We start from the raw sequence: 15,062 nt of genomic DNA, 5'->3' as shown, positions 1-15,062 counted from the left end.
TGTACAGCCTCTCTAAAAGATTCACTAGATGTGTACTATCTTGTATCAGCTATATTAAGAGATTTTCTGAGAGCAATACTAAATATACTTCTGTAAGGCAGCACTATAATTATTCTCCATGACTAGTATAACAGGGCCAAGTTTCACCAAGATAGACAGATATATATATATAGATAGACAGACAGAAAGATAGATAGATGGATTTCTAACTCCCCATAAATTTCAGTGTGAGTTTTGTTACCCAACTGAGAGTTATGAGCTTAACTTCCTCTGTGGATCTGCCCCAGCTAAGCACAAGGGTCATTTTATAAAGAAATCCTAGTAGGCTGCTTCTGTTCATAGTCCATCCTCTCATTTTCACATCTCCCAAACACCTTTTATTTTTGATCTTCTTAACAGGTACATAAATCTTACACAAATTTAACAAGCATTGCTGGAGCCCTACTGATAGCTGATTCAGCACAGCACAGTATGCTCACACGAGCCATATGACCTCTTTCATTCTATGCAAATACCAGTGATCAGGAAACAGTCTACAATAGCAGGTGAATCATACTATAAAAAATTTAACTGGCTGTGTAGGCCCTCATCCTTTAATGAAAACTGTTATTATGCGCTCTTGTAAAAGACTGTAACTTTACTATCTGCTGGATAGCAGCAAAATCTTAGCCCACAAAAGGTTTTTTGTAACCTAAAGTCATATCATTTTATAGAGATCTCTTTATGCTCCTATGTTTAAGCAGTCTCAAGCTCTGTCAACATTTGTGTCAAGTCTCCGAGAGACCTATACACTGTACAAAGTTTTTTTAATAATCAGATAACTAGAATTTTTCTTCTTGCCATCAGAGCCTCATGCTTGTTACTGATCCAGTTAGGTTCCCTGCTTCAATTCCAAGTTCATGTAACTATGTTCTGCCATTTCAAATTCTTAGTTATGCAAATCTCCACCTCCTTTTCCAAACTGATGTATCCCAATAGTGTGTTACAGGAATGAGTGATCACTTCTCACAGAGGAGGAGCACATTTCAAGATGTAGTTCAGCTTTAGAAACCCTTTTGATATCTGTCCTTTACATGGGCTTTCCAGCCACAAGGCTCTTTGAACAGCCTACAGAACAGGAACTACTACAGATTTGCCATCAGAACTAAGGCTATGAGCAATATCTCTACATGTGGTTCAGTAAATTAGAGCACATATATATCCTTACTCAGCTACAGCTGTGCTGCCTCAAATAGGCTACACTCAGCCTGCATCCTTATGCTTGACTACTACACCTTCCGGTTTGGGTTTGCTTAAATAACAGATTTTTCAATAAATAATAGACCTCTGCTTGCCCAGCTTGTTTTGACTAAATACCACCAAGGAGCATGTGGGTAGTTCAGAGGGCAGACTTCAAAAAGTGAAGTCTTCCAAAAGTTTCATGTTTGTTCTGGGAGGAAAGAGAAAACAGGGGAGCCCATGAAATCATCTGGGATCAATAAGCTCTTCAGCTAGAAGAGCAAGAGTTTCTATACCCTCATTTCCTTCCATTCTTTTTAATATAGCACACTACAAAGAAAAATTATAGGGGCCCAGCCTGCCCTATAACACCTGTTCTGCAGAACAAAAATGAGCTGCCATCACAAATAAAACAAGTAGAGACACAGAAATACAAAATTCTTTACAGTTACCATTGCTTTATCACTTTTAATTTCAAACGCATTAAGTATGAGTTCGCTGAAAAATGCATCCCCTAAGCACGCAGATCTTGGCAGTCAGATTTTCCTCTATTTACTGTTTTACCTCTTCTGTTGTTTAATCTTCCTAAACTTCACTATACCACAGAAAAAGAAACCTATCTCCTTGATTCTTTTTTGTTTTGTTTTGTTTAAATACACTCCCAAACCTTGCTTTGTCCATATTCCTCTCTATGTTAACACAATAATTTGGGGATAAGAATGAACACTAAGAATGGCTGCTCCTTAAATACTTATATAAACTTGCAAGAATCATATTTAGGATTATAGACTAGTCATCCTGGACTTTTATGGTTTTCCTCTGTTCAACACCCACAGACAGTTTCTCACCTTCATACATATCACTGTTATCTGCTCCCTCAAATTTTCACAATACCTTCCATGTAAGGAAGGTTATCAAATTCTTGGGTTGGCTTAGATCTGCGTCTCCCTCCTCCCAATCATTCCTGAGATTCTGCCAGTAGAGACAACCTGTCTGGGATTTCCTGAGTGAGGGCAGTCCAGTCAGAGCAGTAGCTGCCCAGTCGCACTCCCAGCACTGGCAGGTAGTTCCACGTAAACCATTGGACATCCAGAATACAGGGTCACCAAACACGCATAACTCAGTTACACAGTGTACGCGCAGTGAAAGCAATGGAGCCAGGCTTTGTCAGCTTACTGCCAACACCTTAGCCATCTATGCAACGCACAGGTTGGTATCACATCTGTTTCTGGATGTCTCCATGTCTGGTACTTCCCTCTGGGAGAATGCGCAGGGCTTGCTAAGGGTGGAAGAGACACAATCAACCCTTGGAGCTTTTATTCTACAGGGGAGGTGCAGAGGGGTATTATACTCTACCTATGTTTTGCAGCAGAAAATACAACAAAACACAAACCTAGTGAAATCAAAACTACATAAAGAAAACAGAATTATGCTTTAAAGCAAAAGAAAACCATACTGCTGGGTCACTTATAATCCAGAAACTCTAGTCTGTAATGATAACGTAGCCTGAATCAAAAATGATACCCCTGCTGGAAAAAAACAAAAAAGAAAAAAAACAAACAAACAAACAAAAAAAAAAACAGAAACACCAGAGGAAATAACATGCAGATTATGTATTTTTCCCCCAACTACTCCAGGCCTACCAGTTGAAGGAGCTTTTACAGTGCCCGTATTAAACATGGTCTCACATATAACATAGGCAATTGCTTTTTCATATATCTTTGAAGCTAAGATTAGAGTCATGATTTTTGCTACAACAACATTATGCATAAAACACAAACCCATGCTGGCTGGCCACTTTTCTGAGAGCAATCGAGATACAACTACCTACACCTGTTCCTCCCCAGCCTTCCATACCTCTGCTCACTTTTTCATCTTTAGAAAACACAGCTGCGAGAAAGCTGGATTTCACTTCTCTCATCATGAGATCTTAACTACAAGTCAGACCTCTAAAATATGAAAGACCTACATTTTACAGCAAGTAGGTACGTCCACTAGATTCTTTTATCACCAGAACCTGAAGAGCTTTTGACAATCCATTTTGCCCTTCGCAGGCTGAACTGTTGTCTGGCTAAAGAATCCAGGTCCAATGACCAGTTATGAACACAAGCTGGTACTGTTGACTCAACACAGCACGAAACAGAAGACAAGCTTTTCTTTTCAACAAAAGAAACGTCTCTCAGTTCCTTCCTGTCTGAAGGAGCTAATCTTTACTCTTATATTTTAATATTTGGATACTCTGCTGCTCACCCTGAAGTGATGTGTTCTCTACTATTGCTGTAGAAAGAGAGGGAGCTGTTGATTTCCTCAGGTTATATCCAGACAGATGCTCTGTCCTAATTTCTACCATTGGTAGGCAGCAGCGGCACAAACGCATTAGTGCAAAGGGGAATCCCAGACAAAGTAGGCCCCGATTTGGCCTGGAAAGCCTGAAGTAGGTACATATTGCAGCAGTACAAGCCACAGCTTGTTGAGGCACTGATCCACATCTCGGCGAGACTCGCCACTGATTTTGGCTCTTGCTGGCCCAGCCCTTAATCCCCTAATAATAGGTAGCATTCCCATGGAGAATGCTACCTAGAACATTTCAGATGCTTCTAGAACTGAACTGTTAATCTACTGAGGCAGTAACTACAATATTTGTAAAATAAAAGTCACACTAGACTCCCTGAATATCATCAGTAACCTTGATTATAGCTGTTAGGTTTTGACAGAAAATTATAAAAGGAGAAAAAAAATTAGAGGACAATTAAAAAAAAAAAAAAAAACTTTGCCCATCCACCCAGCAGCTTCTCCTCCCCCACCCTTACCCTGCCTCAATGCACCTCTTTGCTACGGTGCAGCCACCCATATAACATATCCTACTAAAGCACAGCAACTCCAGGGTAACAAGGATTGCAATATTTTTTCCCTTCTTACAGAGTCTTAGAGATTCACAGCCACAGAGTTCCTTAAAAATCCTGGTGAGGAAAAGGGGAAGGAGAAGGAAGGAGAACAGTTTAGCAAGCATCTCTACAGGCAAACAAATGAAATAAGCTGAGCCTATAAAGCAAATGCAGAGGGTATTTCACAAAAAAAAAAAGCCCCTGTACAAACAGAAACAGCATACCACCAAATGCTCCATTACAAAGAAAAGCTGTGGAAAATAACACGAGAAGCTCTTTGAGAAAATGCACCTATTTGAAAATAGAAAGTAATCACATGCAATCTTCACTAGTGCAGTCTGAAAGTAAGTTGTGTTTAAGAGCAAGAGTAAGTGTTGTTAACTGGAAAAAAATAATTAAGAACAGTCACTTTTTTTTTTTCCAAGTGCAATCCTCCCCTCCAAGCTTGCCCACATCCTGCACTAACTACTGCCTTTGAAATAGAAGTGTTTGCATGTTCTAAAGAGTACAAACCTCAGTGAATATAGTCTTTAAAATGTAGCTCCCATGTCCAATATGGGAAGACACTGAGAAAATAGATGAACAGACTTTAACTGCACCCTGAGAGTCCATCTGCCCTGTAAAAGAGGGAAGGGAACAGGACATCTCCATTCGAGGCCTTTTCTGCCTGTGAGCCACGCTGACTTCAGCCAGGCACCCAAGCCGCTACTGAAGCGACGCCCTGTACGGGCTCCTAGGGCTAACAAGCTACATCGCAATCAGTGCTGCCCAGAACCAGCATACACTGTGTTGCAAGCATGAGTCATCTGGCTTCAAAAGGACTTATATCAGTGCAGTTGCAATACAGCTGGGAGCAACGTTGTGGGAGAGCAAGACTCGGCAGGATGACAAAAGTTGAGTATTACAATGCCAGAACTTCCCACAACCACTGTAGCGCAGAACTTGTGTCACTGTTGGAGGTAACATCTGGTCTTTCATACAGGTTTACAAAGAGTACTACTCAGCATAAAGGCACAGGGTCATCTTTATTTAGTAGCATTTTAATGCAGATTAAATGCGTTGTCATGAAGGGGAAAGAGTACACAAGAAAATTCTATTGAAGAGTGTGTGGACAATTTCTGGATGCCTCGTTTAGTCTTTGAAGTGCTTTAGTGTTGGCTTGTCAGGTAGCCCCCCTCCCCCCTGATTTATTCGCATTCGGGATAAAGACAACATTCACAAACATTCTCATGGAAACATTTAGGAAGATGAACTGGCTTTGAAACTGGATATTTTTCACCCAGTATCAGATCACTGGGTTGTGCCAGTTCTAGCCCACCTTCAGCTTCTTCAGGTATAATAAAACAGGAAATGAAGTCTTCTAAAGCTTGAACATCCCTTCTGGAAGTTTCTAATTCACTGAGCAACTGTGCTTTGAAGCTTCTTGGTTCCTTTAGCATAGGGTTGGCCATCACATTTCTTTAGCATTTAATAAAAGTGCAAAAAGTTAAAAGGTTGCTCTTCTAAAGCAGCAATATTCCAGCTAGGTACAGAGACCTGCCGTTATCTTACCCAACATTCCTCCCTCTACTCCTCCAGCACCTGTAGACAAAAAGGTCCTTCTCTAACACCGCAGCACTGTTACCCACTCTTCTGCAGCCCTAAGACTACCAAGGGCCCAGTTTCTTTTTTGATGTCTAGTATTTTAGGTATCTGAAAATAATTTATCAATATTTTCTCTGTAAAGTACTTCATACCTGTCAAAAAGAGACTACTGACTGAACTTTGCAGAGAACTTAGGCTTCTCACAGACAGCTGCAGTCTGAACTTGCACACCACCATCCAGGTTATACGCTTTTGAAATACCTTAGATTTGCTCAGCCTATCGGAGAGAATTGTCCATTTTCCTTTCATTACCAACTTGGACTACTATTCTGCTTTCCCAGAGGGAAGGCATAGCAAACCAAGTCTGGAGATTGCTACCCACAGATCAAGCCAGAAATTTGTCCTAGCTGTCCATCAGTAGATGCTACCAATGACTTCAATGGTGGCACGTCAGGTTTCAGTGCTCCTCATTAAGGTGAGCCACAAGCTCTATTGACTCAAGTATTGCAATGGTCCCTATTTAGCATTTTCAACAAAACTGGAAGGAATAGAAATTCCATTTTAAAATGCTACACTTTCTTTGCTGAGAGAGACCAATCAGAGATGACACACCAGCCACAGCTGATGTACACTAATCATCTGGACAATCTCTTCAACTAATTCAAGGATACTGTTGATGCGCTTTTGAGGAAGCTGCATAATCAGATAACAATCTTCATACAGATAAAAATCCAATGGTAGAAGAATGGAAGGTGAACTCAAAACAGAATGGACCAGGAGATGGGAGAGTGCAATATGAAAGTAGGAGGCTCAAGAGAAGGGGCCCAATTTTATTCCATAAAAGAAGCTACATGGAACATTTGGGGAGGGGGGGAGAAGGAAGGGGGCAGCACAGAAGGAAGAATGGAGGCACTAACACAACCAAGAAATAATCATATGTCAATTTTTAGAGTACTGTCACCAGTGCCTACACCATCTCAAACAGAGCTGTGTTATTTTGAGCAGTTTAGTTCTATTCCTTAGTGCATATCTGGAAAAGCGAGGGTAATCATGTTTCCATACTTCTGTGAAGTATTTTGAGATCATTAGAAGACCTGTACCATAAATACTAGTGATCATTTTCAGCTTCACTTTTATTCAGGGAAGTGGTAAGACAGCTGAAGAAAGAGTTTCAAAATCTTAAATGCAACAATGAAGTTGTAACATACAACCACAATGGGATTCTGTGACAATTCTATCAAAACTCGTTGTGGCACAGTTAGATGTTGCAGCTGTAAAGTGTATGCAGGACAACATGTCACTAGATCTACTGTAACACTGACAGAGGATGAAGCTGAAATTTGCTATTCTGTAACAGTTTTTACTTACACTGTCTTATGTTTAGACTCTCTTTAAACTGTATCTGTTTCAATAACAATTTTAGGATACTTGTCTTTTCTGTGATTCTGTTTGTCTAGATAGTCACTTTCTTGGAAGCAGTTTTTGGCACTGTGCCATAGAGACCAAGTAGAATTCTGTAAATCCTTATTACACAGGTCACTGACCTGAATCTACTGATACTCTTACAATCTTGCCTGTCAATCCAGCTGTCAGGCAAGCTCATTAAGTCTCAGACATGAAGCATACACAATTTTAGTAGAGAAAAAAAGGTCACGATGCTTTCAAAATGGCCATTGAAAAACCTCAGCCATCATCTTTCCTCATAGATGATGGGAAACTATTTCTATATCTCTCTGAAATTGGATGCTAAAACTGAAATCAAAACTACGTTTAAGATGGGGAAAGAAAAAAGCCACATAAAAGACGCATCTTAACCAGCTGACTGCTACTTCTTAAACACATGCTAAACCATTTGACTTGCGCAATGGTTCAGTTTTTAAAGCTCTTACAGGTTTTAGCTCCTTGTGCTTTGGTATCTCTAGCATAAGTTCTATAGCTGTTCAAAGCTGGTTTAAACCTTACATTACAACCTTACACACCCATTACCTGTAATGTAATAACTGTAATTATCAAAACATTTTCACAATGGTATTGCTAAATAAAAATCACCACACTGATTTTTATGCAGCTATGACACCACCAGGTTTGCCACTTCTCAGAGACTTTAAAAATATAAATAGACACTCCCTTCTTGAACTTGAGCCCTGGACAGCTTTGAAATTTTCACAAAACCAGCTTATTATTCTGTATGTATTAGAGATACTATGATTAAAAAAATAGGTTTTGATTTTGGAAGGTTTGAATTTTTTTTCCCTAATTCAGATCAGATGGCAGAGCTGGATTACCAACTGCAACATGCAGCTTGACAGTACACAGCTGCATCAGAATGTGGCAAGACAGTTTTCAAACAGTTGCTCCTTTTATTAAAGGAGAGGCAGAGACTGGTGGGGGGGGGGTTGTTTGTTTTTAAATCCTCTCTTTTTTAGCAGTTCAGAAAACATGTAGATAAGGACTAAACACGTAACTAGAGCTTTCTGGGAGTAACTTTGTTTTGTACCCCCTTCCTCCCAAAAAAATAAAAGACCAGCCTAATAAAGTGGCAAGCCCAGAAGTCACAAGTGTTAGCAGGAAATAACTACAGCACCTAAATAATGGAAAAGATGGACTTACATATAATTCATTATTCCTACCTTCCAAATATTTAGAGACTTTCTCCATTCGAACTGCCGTATGATAAGGAATGAATAGAAAGATGTAATGTTTAGATTTAAAATCATTTATAGAAAACAAGCCCAAAAAATCTGGAGTTGTGATTATTAGTAGTACAAAGGAAGTTATTTGTCCGAACCTGAGGTTAGGTCAGATCCTCTTTTCTTTTTATCTTCTACTATTTCATAGAACGGGCCTATTACTTGTAGTAATTCTTCAACTTTGTCCGTCATTGGCATACTCTCAAGAATCTGCGCAAGTCCAAAATATGAAGCATCTCATGAAACAGCATTTCAATGATTCATTCACTTCAACCGATTTCACAAATTTCTGGTCACAGTAAAACTTAGTAATATTTCACTAAGTCTCTTAACACATTATTCTGAAACTTTAAGAAAACAACATACACAAGCCATATTTACCAAATAAGAACCTTCACTAGCTGTAGCAACTTTTTTTGGCAGAAAGAAGACAGGAGAGCTAATGTATTTGCCTCCAATTAAATAGACCTTTGTATCCATTATTTCACCAATTTCAAACTAAAACTATGCAAAGTTTGACAGGTTGATCTGATCTGATGGAATTTCTTTTATAGACAGCCTTCCCATGGATAAAATGAAACTGAAAGACTTCGTTGTCAGATCCTTCTTATTCATCAAACCTTACAATCTTTGATGGCATATAAGGACCAGATCAAGAACAGCCCTCCTGAGTCCATCCAACTCAACAGCTGTGAGTTATAGCATAACTCACATAGCAGGCAAAATGTAAAATAAAGAATAAAACCCAAACAAAAGATCACACAAAGGAACAGAGTAGAACAAAACAGGGACAGTGCAAAGACACACTTAAAAGAGCAAACTAGAGCCAAATTCTGCTCTTGAAATGTTTTGGAGCTCTTTTGATTAAGAAAAAATTTTAATTTACCAAACCAATACCTTTGATTATCTGGTAGGAACACTCACTCTTACATCTAAAATACATTAGACAGAAGAGATACACTTTTTAAGTAATATTAAATTCTTATATTATTGTCCCATTCTAGTTTTTAAATCCTTCCAACCAATAGCCTTGTTCCTCCTTCACCTCCCCCCTCCCCCCTTTTCTTTTTTTTAAAAGAGGCAGTAACTGTAGGAAAAGATTCAGGTAGCAGCCAGCTAACAACCATACTACACCTCCTACCCAAGAAGAGCTCCAGGAAAAGTAACAGAAGGAGGTAAGAGCTACAGAACACCCTGCTCAAATGAAAGCACCAAGCAGGTCGCTAAGAAGCAGTAGCAAAAGCTATAGCATTACTGCACAAGGCAGGAGGTCCAGGCTGCTTAACAGATAAACAAGTCAACAMTTGCAACCCAATCAAAGATGCCAGGAAACAAAGTTTGTGTCAAACTGCAGTTTAATTGCCACTTCTCTCATCCATTGTGTACATCTAGAAACAATTCGTTCTGTATTTGTTAGAGGAAAATATGGAACTGGAAATTAGCCAGAAATGTTTTTTTCCCCTCCCTAAAACACCTTCGATAGCACTGAAATAAATAAAAATCCTGTTCTAGCATTCTATTCTAACACACTTGTATTTATACCTATATCCTGCACTGAAAAAAAAAAAATCCTACTTTAACAGAAACTGTATGCTAAGAGTTTTGTAACTGAAAGTACTTAGATGAGCAGGAAAAAAGCAAATACCCCCAGACACATAGCCATTATGCATAATATGCAATTTTAAAATTTATAAGTGTAAAATAAGTTACTATGCATCCAGAATTACCGTTTTCTTCAGATGCCAGACAACTCTCATATGAAGAGGTTTGCTTTAAATTAGAAACATCATACAGTGCTGATGTTTCTTATGCTAACATATCAGTATTTTATGACCCATTTCTAATATACAACAAGACAAAATAATATAATTGAAGTGTAAATAAATTAAATAGTATTGGAATATAGAATTTCAGAAATGCCATTTTGGAGAGAAATTTACCTTGAACAAAATGTCCTGAACTCAGATTCATCCTAGCCAGGACTAAGACATGTTTGCTCATCACCTACCAGCATATCCAGTTCTCACCCAGACACATTTTCCCCAATAGCCACAATTTTCAGGACTGCCACATGAGGAGAAAAGATGCCAAAAAGGTTACCCAATCACATGGAGCACATATTGTAATCTGATGCACGTATAGCCCAGACACAACATGCAAGTGCCATGGACATGTCCTGGAAAAAAATAACTGGAAATATGGCAGCCTTATATAGCCCTAAATACAATTCTGTGGTAGGAGCGTACAAATGGATTTTCCAAACATGGGTACCTATACAGTCCTTACACAGCAACAGTAGAATACCCACAGCAACACCACAAAGATTAGTGCAGTATGTGCCAATATACCAGCCCAATGGATCCATTTGAAATGCATTTCCTTTGACATTTCAAACAGGATCAATTGGGTTGGAAAAGCTGAAGCTAGTATTTCAAAGGTGAGGACTGAAGCAGCAGCACGCAGGGTAAGCAGATCCCCAGTTTCAAAGCTGAGTGAGCCCAGGTGTCATTTCCTCTCCAGTCCCTACATATCAGATCTGTATAGAGGCAGAATATTTGTGCTTCATTAGGGTCAAGTAGCCTTAATCACAGGAGACTTGCTTGTTTCTTTTAGAACACCACACATTTTCTACTAAATTTTAGTGTCTGTGATAGAAACAACTAATGCATTGAACAGCATAAGCTACTCTACTGAAATATCAATAGGTTTTGTAAATTGGGGTTATAAAATAAAGTACTAAATCTTGCATTCTCCACTCAAGAGGAATTGTTACAGTTTAGTGGGATTTTTGACCCAATGAAGATGAACAGAATTTGGCCTCCTGTGTTCTCAGGAGTCTTCCCCCCCCCCTCCCATTTTTAAGCAGTTACAGTAACACCAGTATAAACTAAATCAACCAAAATTATGAAGAGGTGGAACCAGGGGAGAGGAAACACTAATCAAATCCAGCTTCTTACCTAGTAAAAACAATGATTGGTACAACAAAAATTAAGTGTTCTAGTAAACCTTTAAGGATGTTAAGATACTGACCTAGAAGAAAAGCAAGTGTATTCAGAGTGAAGCTGATCTTTTCTCTCCTTGATGCTAACCTCATAATACATTACAGTTATATTTTTTTAATCTGGATTGACAGTAAATAATCTTTAAACTGGAAAGGCCACCTAGAAGAGCTGCAGCAAAAGGACTGCAGCAAAACGAGTTAGTTAATGAAAAACAAGAAATCTTAACTTTGAATGTTTGTTTTAGTTAACTCTTTAATTCATGCTTAGCTTAGTGACTAAGAATGTTTACAAGTTACACATCTATTCACAAAAACAGAGACCAAAAACCAAGTTACTCTGTTCTAAATATCTGACTCCAAATATAATATACGAGGAATATTTTCATGACATGTACAGAAGACTCAGGCTGAAGAGGTCTTCTTGAAGATTCAAGGACAATTAAGTTTACATACTTGATTATACTCATCTCTCTAGTCATGCAAGAGATTCTTTGTTCATAAAGTATTTCTGGAGTGTTTTTCTCCCTCCCCCCCAAGATAAGGGTTTCTTACCTGTGTCAACTTCAAGAACAGAGGAGTCTGCAGCAAATTCAGCTTTTATTTTGTTGTGCTTTAAGTTCCTGTTTCCCTATAGCCCCCTTTACCATGATTTCAATACTGTACTTTCTTTAGCTCTGCCATTTAAGTTTCATGTCAACTAGTTCCCCAGAGCTCTCATGTTTCTCTGAAAACCATCCAAATTCATTTGCTTTGGAGGGAAATACAGAATTTTCTTCTCCTCACAGACAAAACAGCATAATACTGTAATTTAACAAGTTCACATAGGGAATGAGAACTCATTTGGAGCTTTGATATGTCAGAGAGAACCTCCTCATATTCATTAATTTATTTCTGGGACATTTATTCTAGAAGACACCTTCCACTCATTAATAAACATACCTTTTTCATTTCTTCAACATATGCTATCATGGCTTCTTCTTTGGACATATCTCCCAAGGCACTCCAAGCATCCCTAGGAAAGAAAGCCACATACATCTTCAAAATTTGCAAGGCCTTTTTGAATTATTTTCAGCCGGGCCTTAAGTAGGTCAGTTATATAATGCTCAAAGTTTCTCTGATACAAATAAAATGCAACAACAGCTTGCAAAATTAAGTTCAAACATATGGTTTGTTAGGACAATCGAACAGTAGAACATCAACAAAGAAGCAACAAACCTAATGGCCTGAGCACTGAACAGTTCCTCATTGATCAGCTATGATCTTGTACTCAAATTGTTAAAGAGCCAGGATCTTATGAAAGACACACGTTTCCCCTTTCATTTGGGTGATTTTTTTAAGACGTCCTGTTGAAGAAAAAGCAGGCCCAAATATTTCAGCTGACACTTACAAGTAGTTGTCAGTGTTTTAGAACAGGTTACCAGAAAGATGTGTTGTCCTTTGCATCTGGGTTTAGCACTTGGGGAAAGATGAAACAGTCCAACAGGCACAATAGTTAAATAGCACCCAGTTAGGACAGTAACTACTGATGGCCTAAAAATCTCCCCCTCTCCAATTCAGGAAGGCCAAAATTACAAACAAATCTATTAATATCACAGAAGGAATCTGTCAGAACAAGGGCTGGAACAAAACACTTGTTTACTCAGTCTTGCACTTGATTTGACACTGTCCCTTCCCCTTGCCAGACTGTTTGTCCCACTTAAAGCAAAGCCCCAAGGCTGGTGGCTCACATTTCAGCTACAAGCAACCAGGTGAGTGGAAGCTTACAGCCACAGTCCTCTGCAAACATACTCCCTTCTCCCTCAGTTTGAGAAATCAGAAAAAAAAGTCTCAGGACTGACTTCACACATCCTAAAAGACTCTGACCACATGGACAGCAATAATACTTGCTCTTTAAAGCAAGTTATAATTATAAAAAATAAACAAAATGTTGATATGGCTTTTCAAACAGATCTTAGCAATTACATGAATCAGAAGTTTTCCCAGCATGAGCAAAATAGTAAGTGTGAAGTCCTGCCATTGAGCAGACAAATCAGAAAGATACATAAACCAGACCTCTGCCTGAGAGGTTGAAAGCCATTAATACAACTTCAACAAGCACTTATTTTCTTCAGGGTCACATCGTACACAAAAACCAGAGAAGAGAGAATTCTGGACAGACACTCATCCATATCATACATTTTGCAGAGCACCTATACTTTGGTTCTACAATGTGGGATAAACAGTGCAGAGATAATATGATGGGTTTGCCCAAGAAGACCCTGCTCACCTGCAGAACACCTCCAACTCTGAAAAGTCATAAGTTATCTGAGCTAGAGAGATGGAACACAAGAAAATTCAAGCAAAGGTCTGGAATATTCTTATTTAAAAAGAATAAACTCACTAAACTCTTCCTCCGAGTGCTACCCTTCTAAACATCTCAAAGCCTTAAAAAAAACAAAACAAAAACAACAACAACAAAAAACCCCCACACACCAAAAAACCCACAGTTCATGAAAAATTACCATTTATATCTACCAATCGGATCCCAAAATCCAGGTCTTGGAATGTTACAGGGTCCTTGGGTTGCTTGCTTATAAAAGCTATAGAACTTCAGCATCATTTCATTCGTTGGCTGGAATGAACCTAGCGAAAACAGTTTAAAATACAATTTAACCGGCGTCAAGAATATTAATCAGTATGTTACAAGCTTAGGATTTCTGTTAGAAAATAGTCTGCAGTTCTTTACGGCCTGATTATCAGCAGTACAATTTAAGTCAATGGAGAATGTCTTCATCCATCTTGAATCAGACCCACTGAGAATATTTACCTTAGAAACAGCAAGTTTCAGATCAAGTGTAAGGGACTATAACCTTAATTTTTTTTAACTGGGGAGACTAAAATTAGAAGTAGACTAATAAGTAACAAAGAGCAAGCCTCCTTTCACTCAGTTTAAAGGGACAGATTCAGCTCTTAGTAAACAGTATGTTGCAAGTCATCTTACTGTTACAAGGATTAACTTACCACAAGACATCAGAATTAAGGGGCAGGAAAAAAAAGCCAAAACACCCAGCAACCTTCTCTGTTGATTTTGTTTACTGTGGGTGTTTGACAGTACCTTCACTAACAGTTTCACTGTTTCTCCTGTTTTTGTTTTCCCTTCCTCCTTTGTGGAAGAAATATTTATAGACACAAGAAATGTAAATGCAAAACTGGAATAACTGGCAGAGGAGAGAATTCAGATCCAATCCATTAAACGAAATATTTTCAAGTTGAATTCTAGTCACTAAAAGAAGTTTACAGTGATTTTTAAATTAGTACCGCCCCCCCCCCAAAAACAAACCTTTTTCTTATACCAGAAATAAACAGTGATGTAATAAATGACCTGTTTATTACTCTTATCAAAAAGACACACCCTGATTTTTCATTTTACCATTTTTTTTAGAACTCTTAACAGAAGAAACGCGTGATAAGAGCTCTGAAGCCACCCAGCCGAGTCTGGGACCTGCGCAGACCCCTCTCCTGTTTCCGCGGCCGGGCGCGCAGGCCGGGCAGGCGCCGGCCAGCTCCCTCCCCAGAAACCTGCCGGAGCAGCTCCGCCGGCGGCCTCGGGGGGCCCCCGCACGGCACCTCCTCAGGAGCGGGCGGGGACAGCGCGAGGCCCGGGCTTGCAGCGCACCCGCCGGGGCCGCAGCCGCGGAGGGAGCC

At 39.2% G+C, this 15,062-nt stretch overlaps 1 protein-coding gene across 5 annotated transcripts in view; it reads right to left on the bottom strand.

Moving 5' to 3' along the window:
- ACBD5 (acyl-CoA binding domain containing 5) overlaps window positions 1-14,658 on the bottom strand; it is a 29,674-nt gene extending 15,016 nt beyond the window's left edge. The window contains exons 1-4 of one of the 5 annotated variants that reach the window (XM_026084180.1): window positions 13,880-14,658; window positions 12,318-12,390; window positions 8,476-8,587; window positions 8,318-8,350 (exon numbers count right to left, since the gene is read on the bottom strand). In XM_026084180.1, coding sequence (XP_025939965.1) covers window positions 8,318-8,350; window positions 8,476-8,587; window positions 12,318-12,390; window positions 13,880-13,977 — 316 coding nt within the window. In that variant the 5' untranslated portion in view covers window positions 13,978-14,658. Of the gene's footprint in view, window positions 1-8,317; window positions 8,351-8,475; window positions 8,588-11,407; window positions 11,562-12,317; window positions 12,391-13,879 lie in introns of those variants that run through there. The other 4 variants (XM_026084184.1, XM_026084182.1, XM_026084181.1 and 1 more) reach the window with 4 other exon arrangements.
- Between the last annotated feature and the right edge of the window lie 404 nt (window positions 14,659-15,062).

The sequence above is a fragment of the Apteryx rowi genome, unplaced genomic scaffold (assembly GCF_003343035.1).
Source record: "Apteryx rowi isolate R43461 unplaced genomic scaffold, aptRow1 scaffold_628, whole genome shotgun sequence".
In the NCBI taxonomy this organism is placed as follows: domain Eukaryota; kingdom Metazoa; phylum Chordata; class Aves; order Apterygiformes; family Apterygidae; genus Apteryx; species Apteryx rowi.
This window is presented reverse-complemented; position numbering and strand designations above follow the sequence as displayed.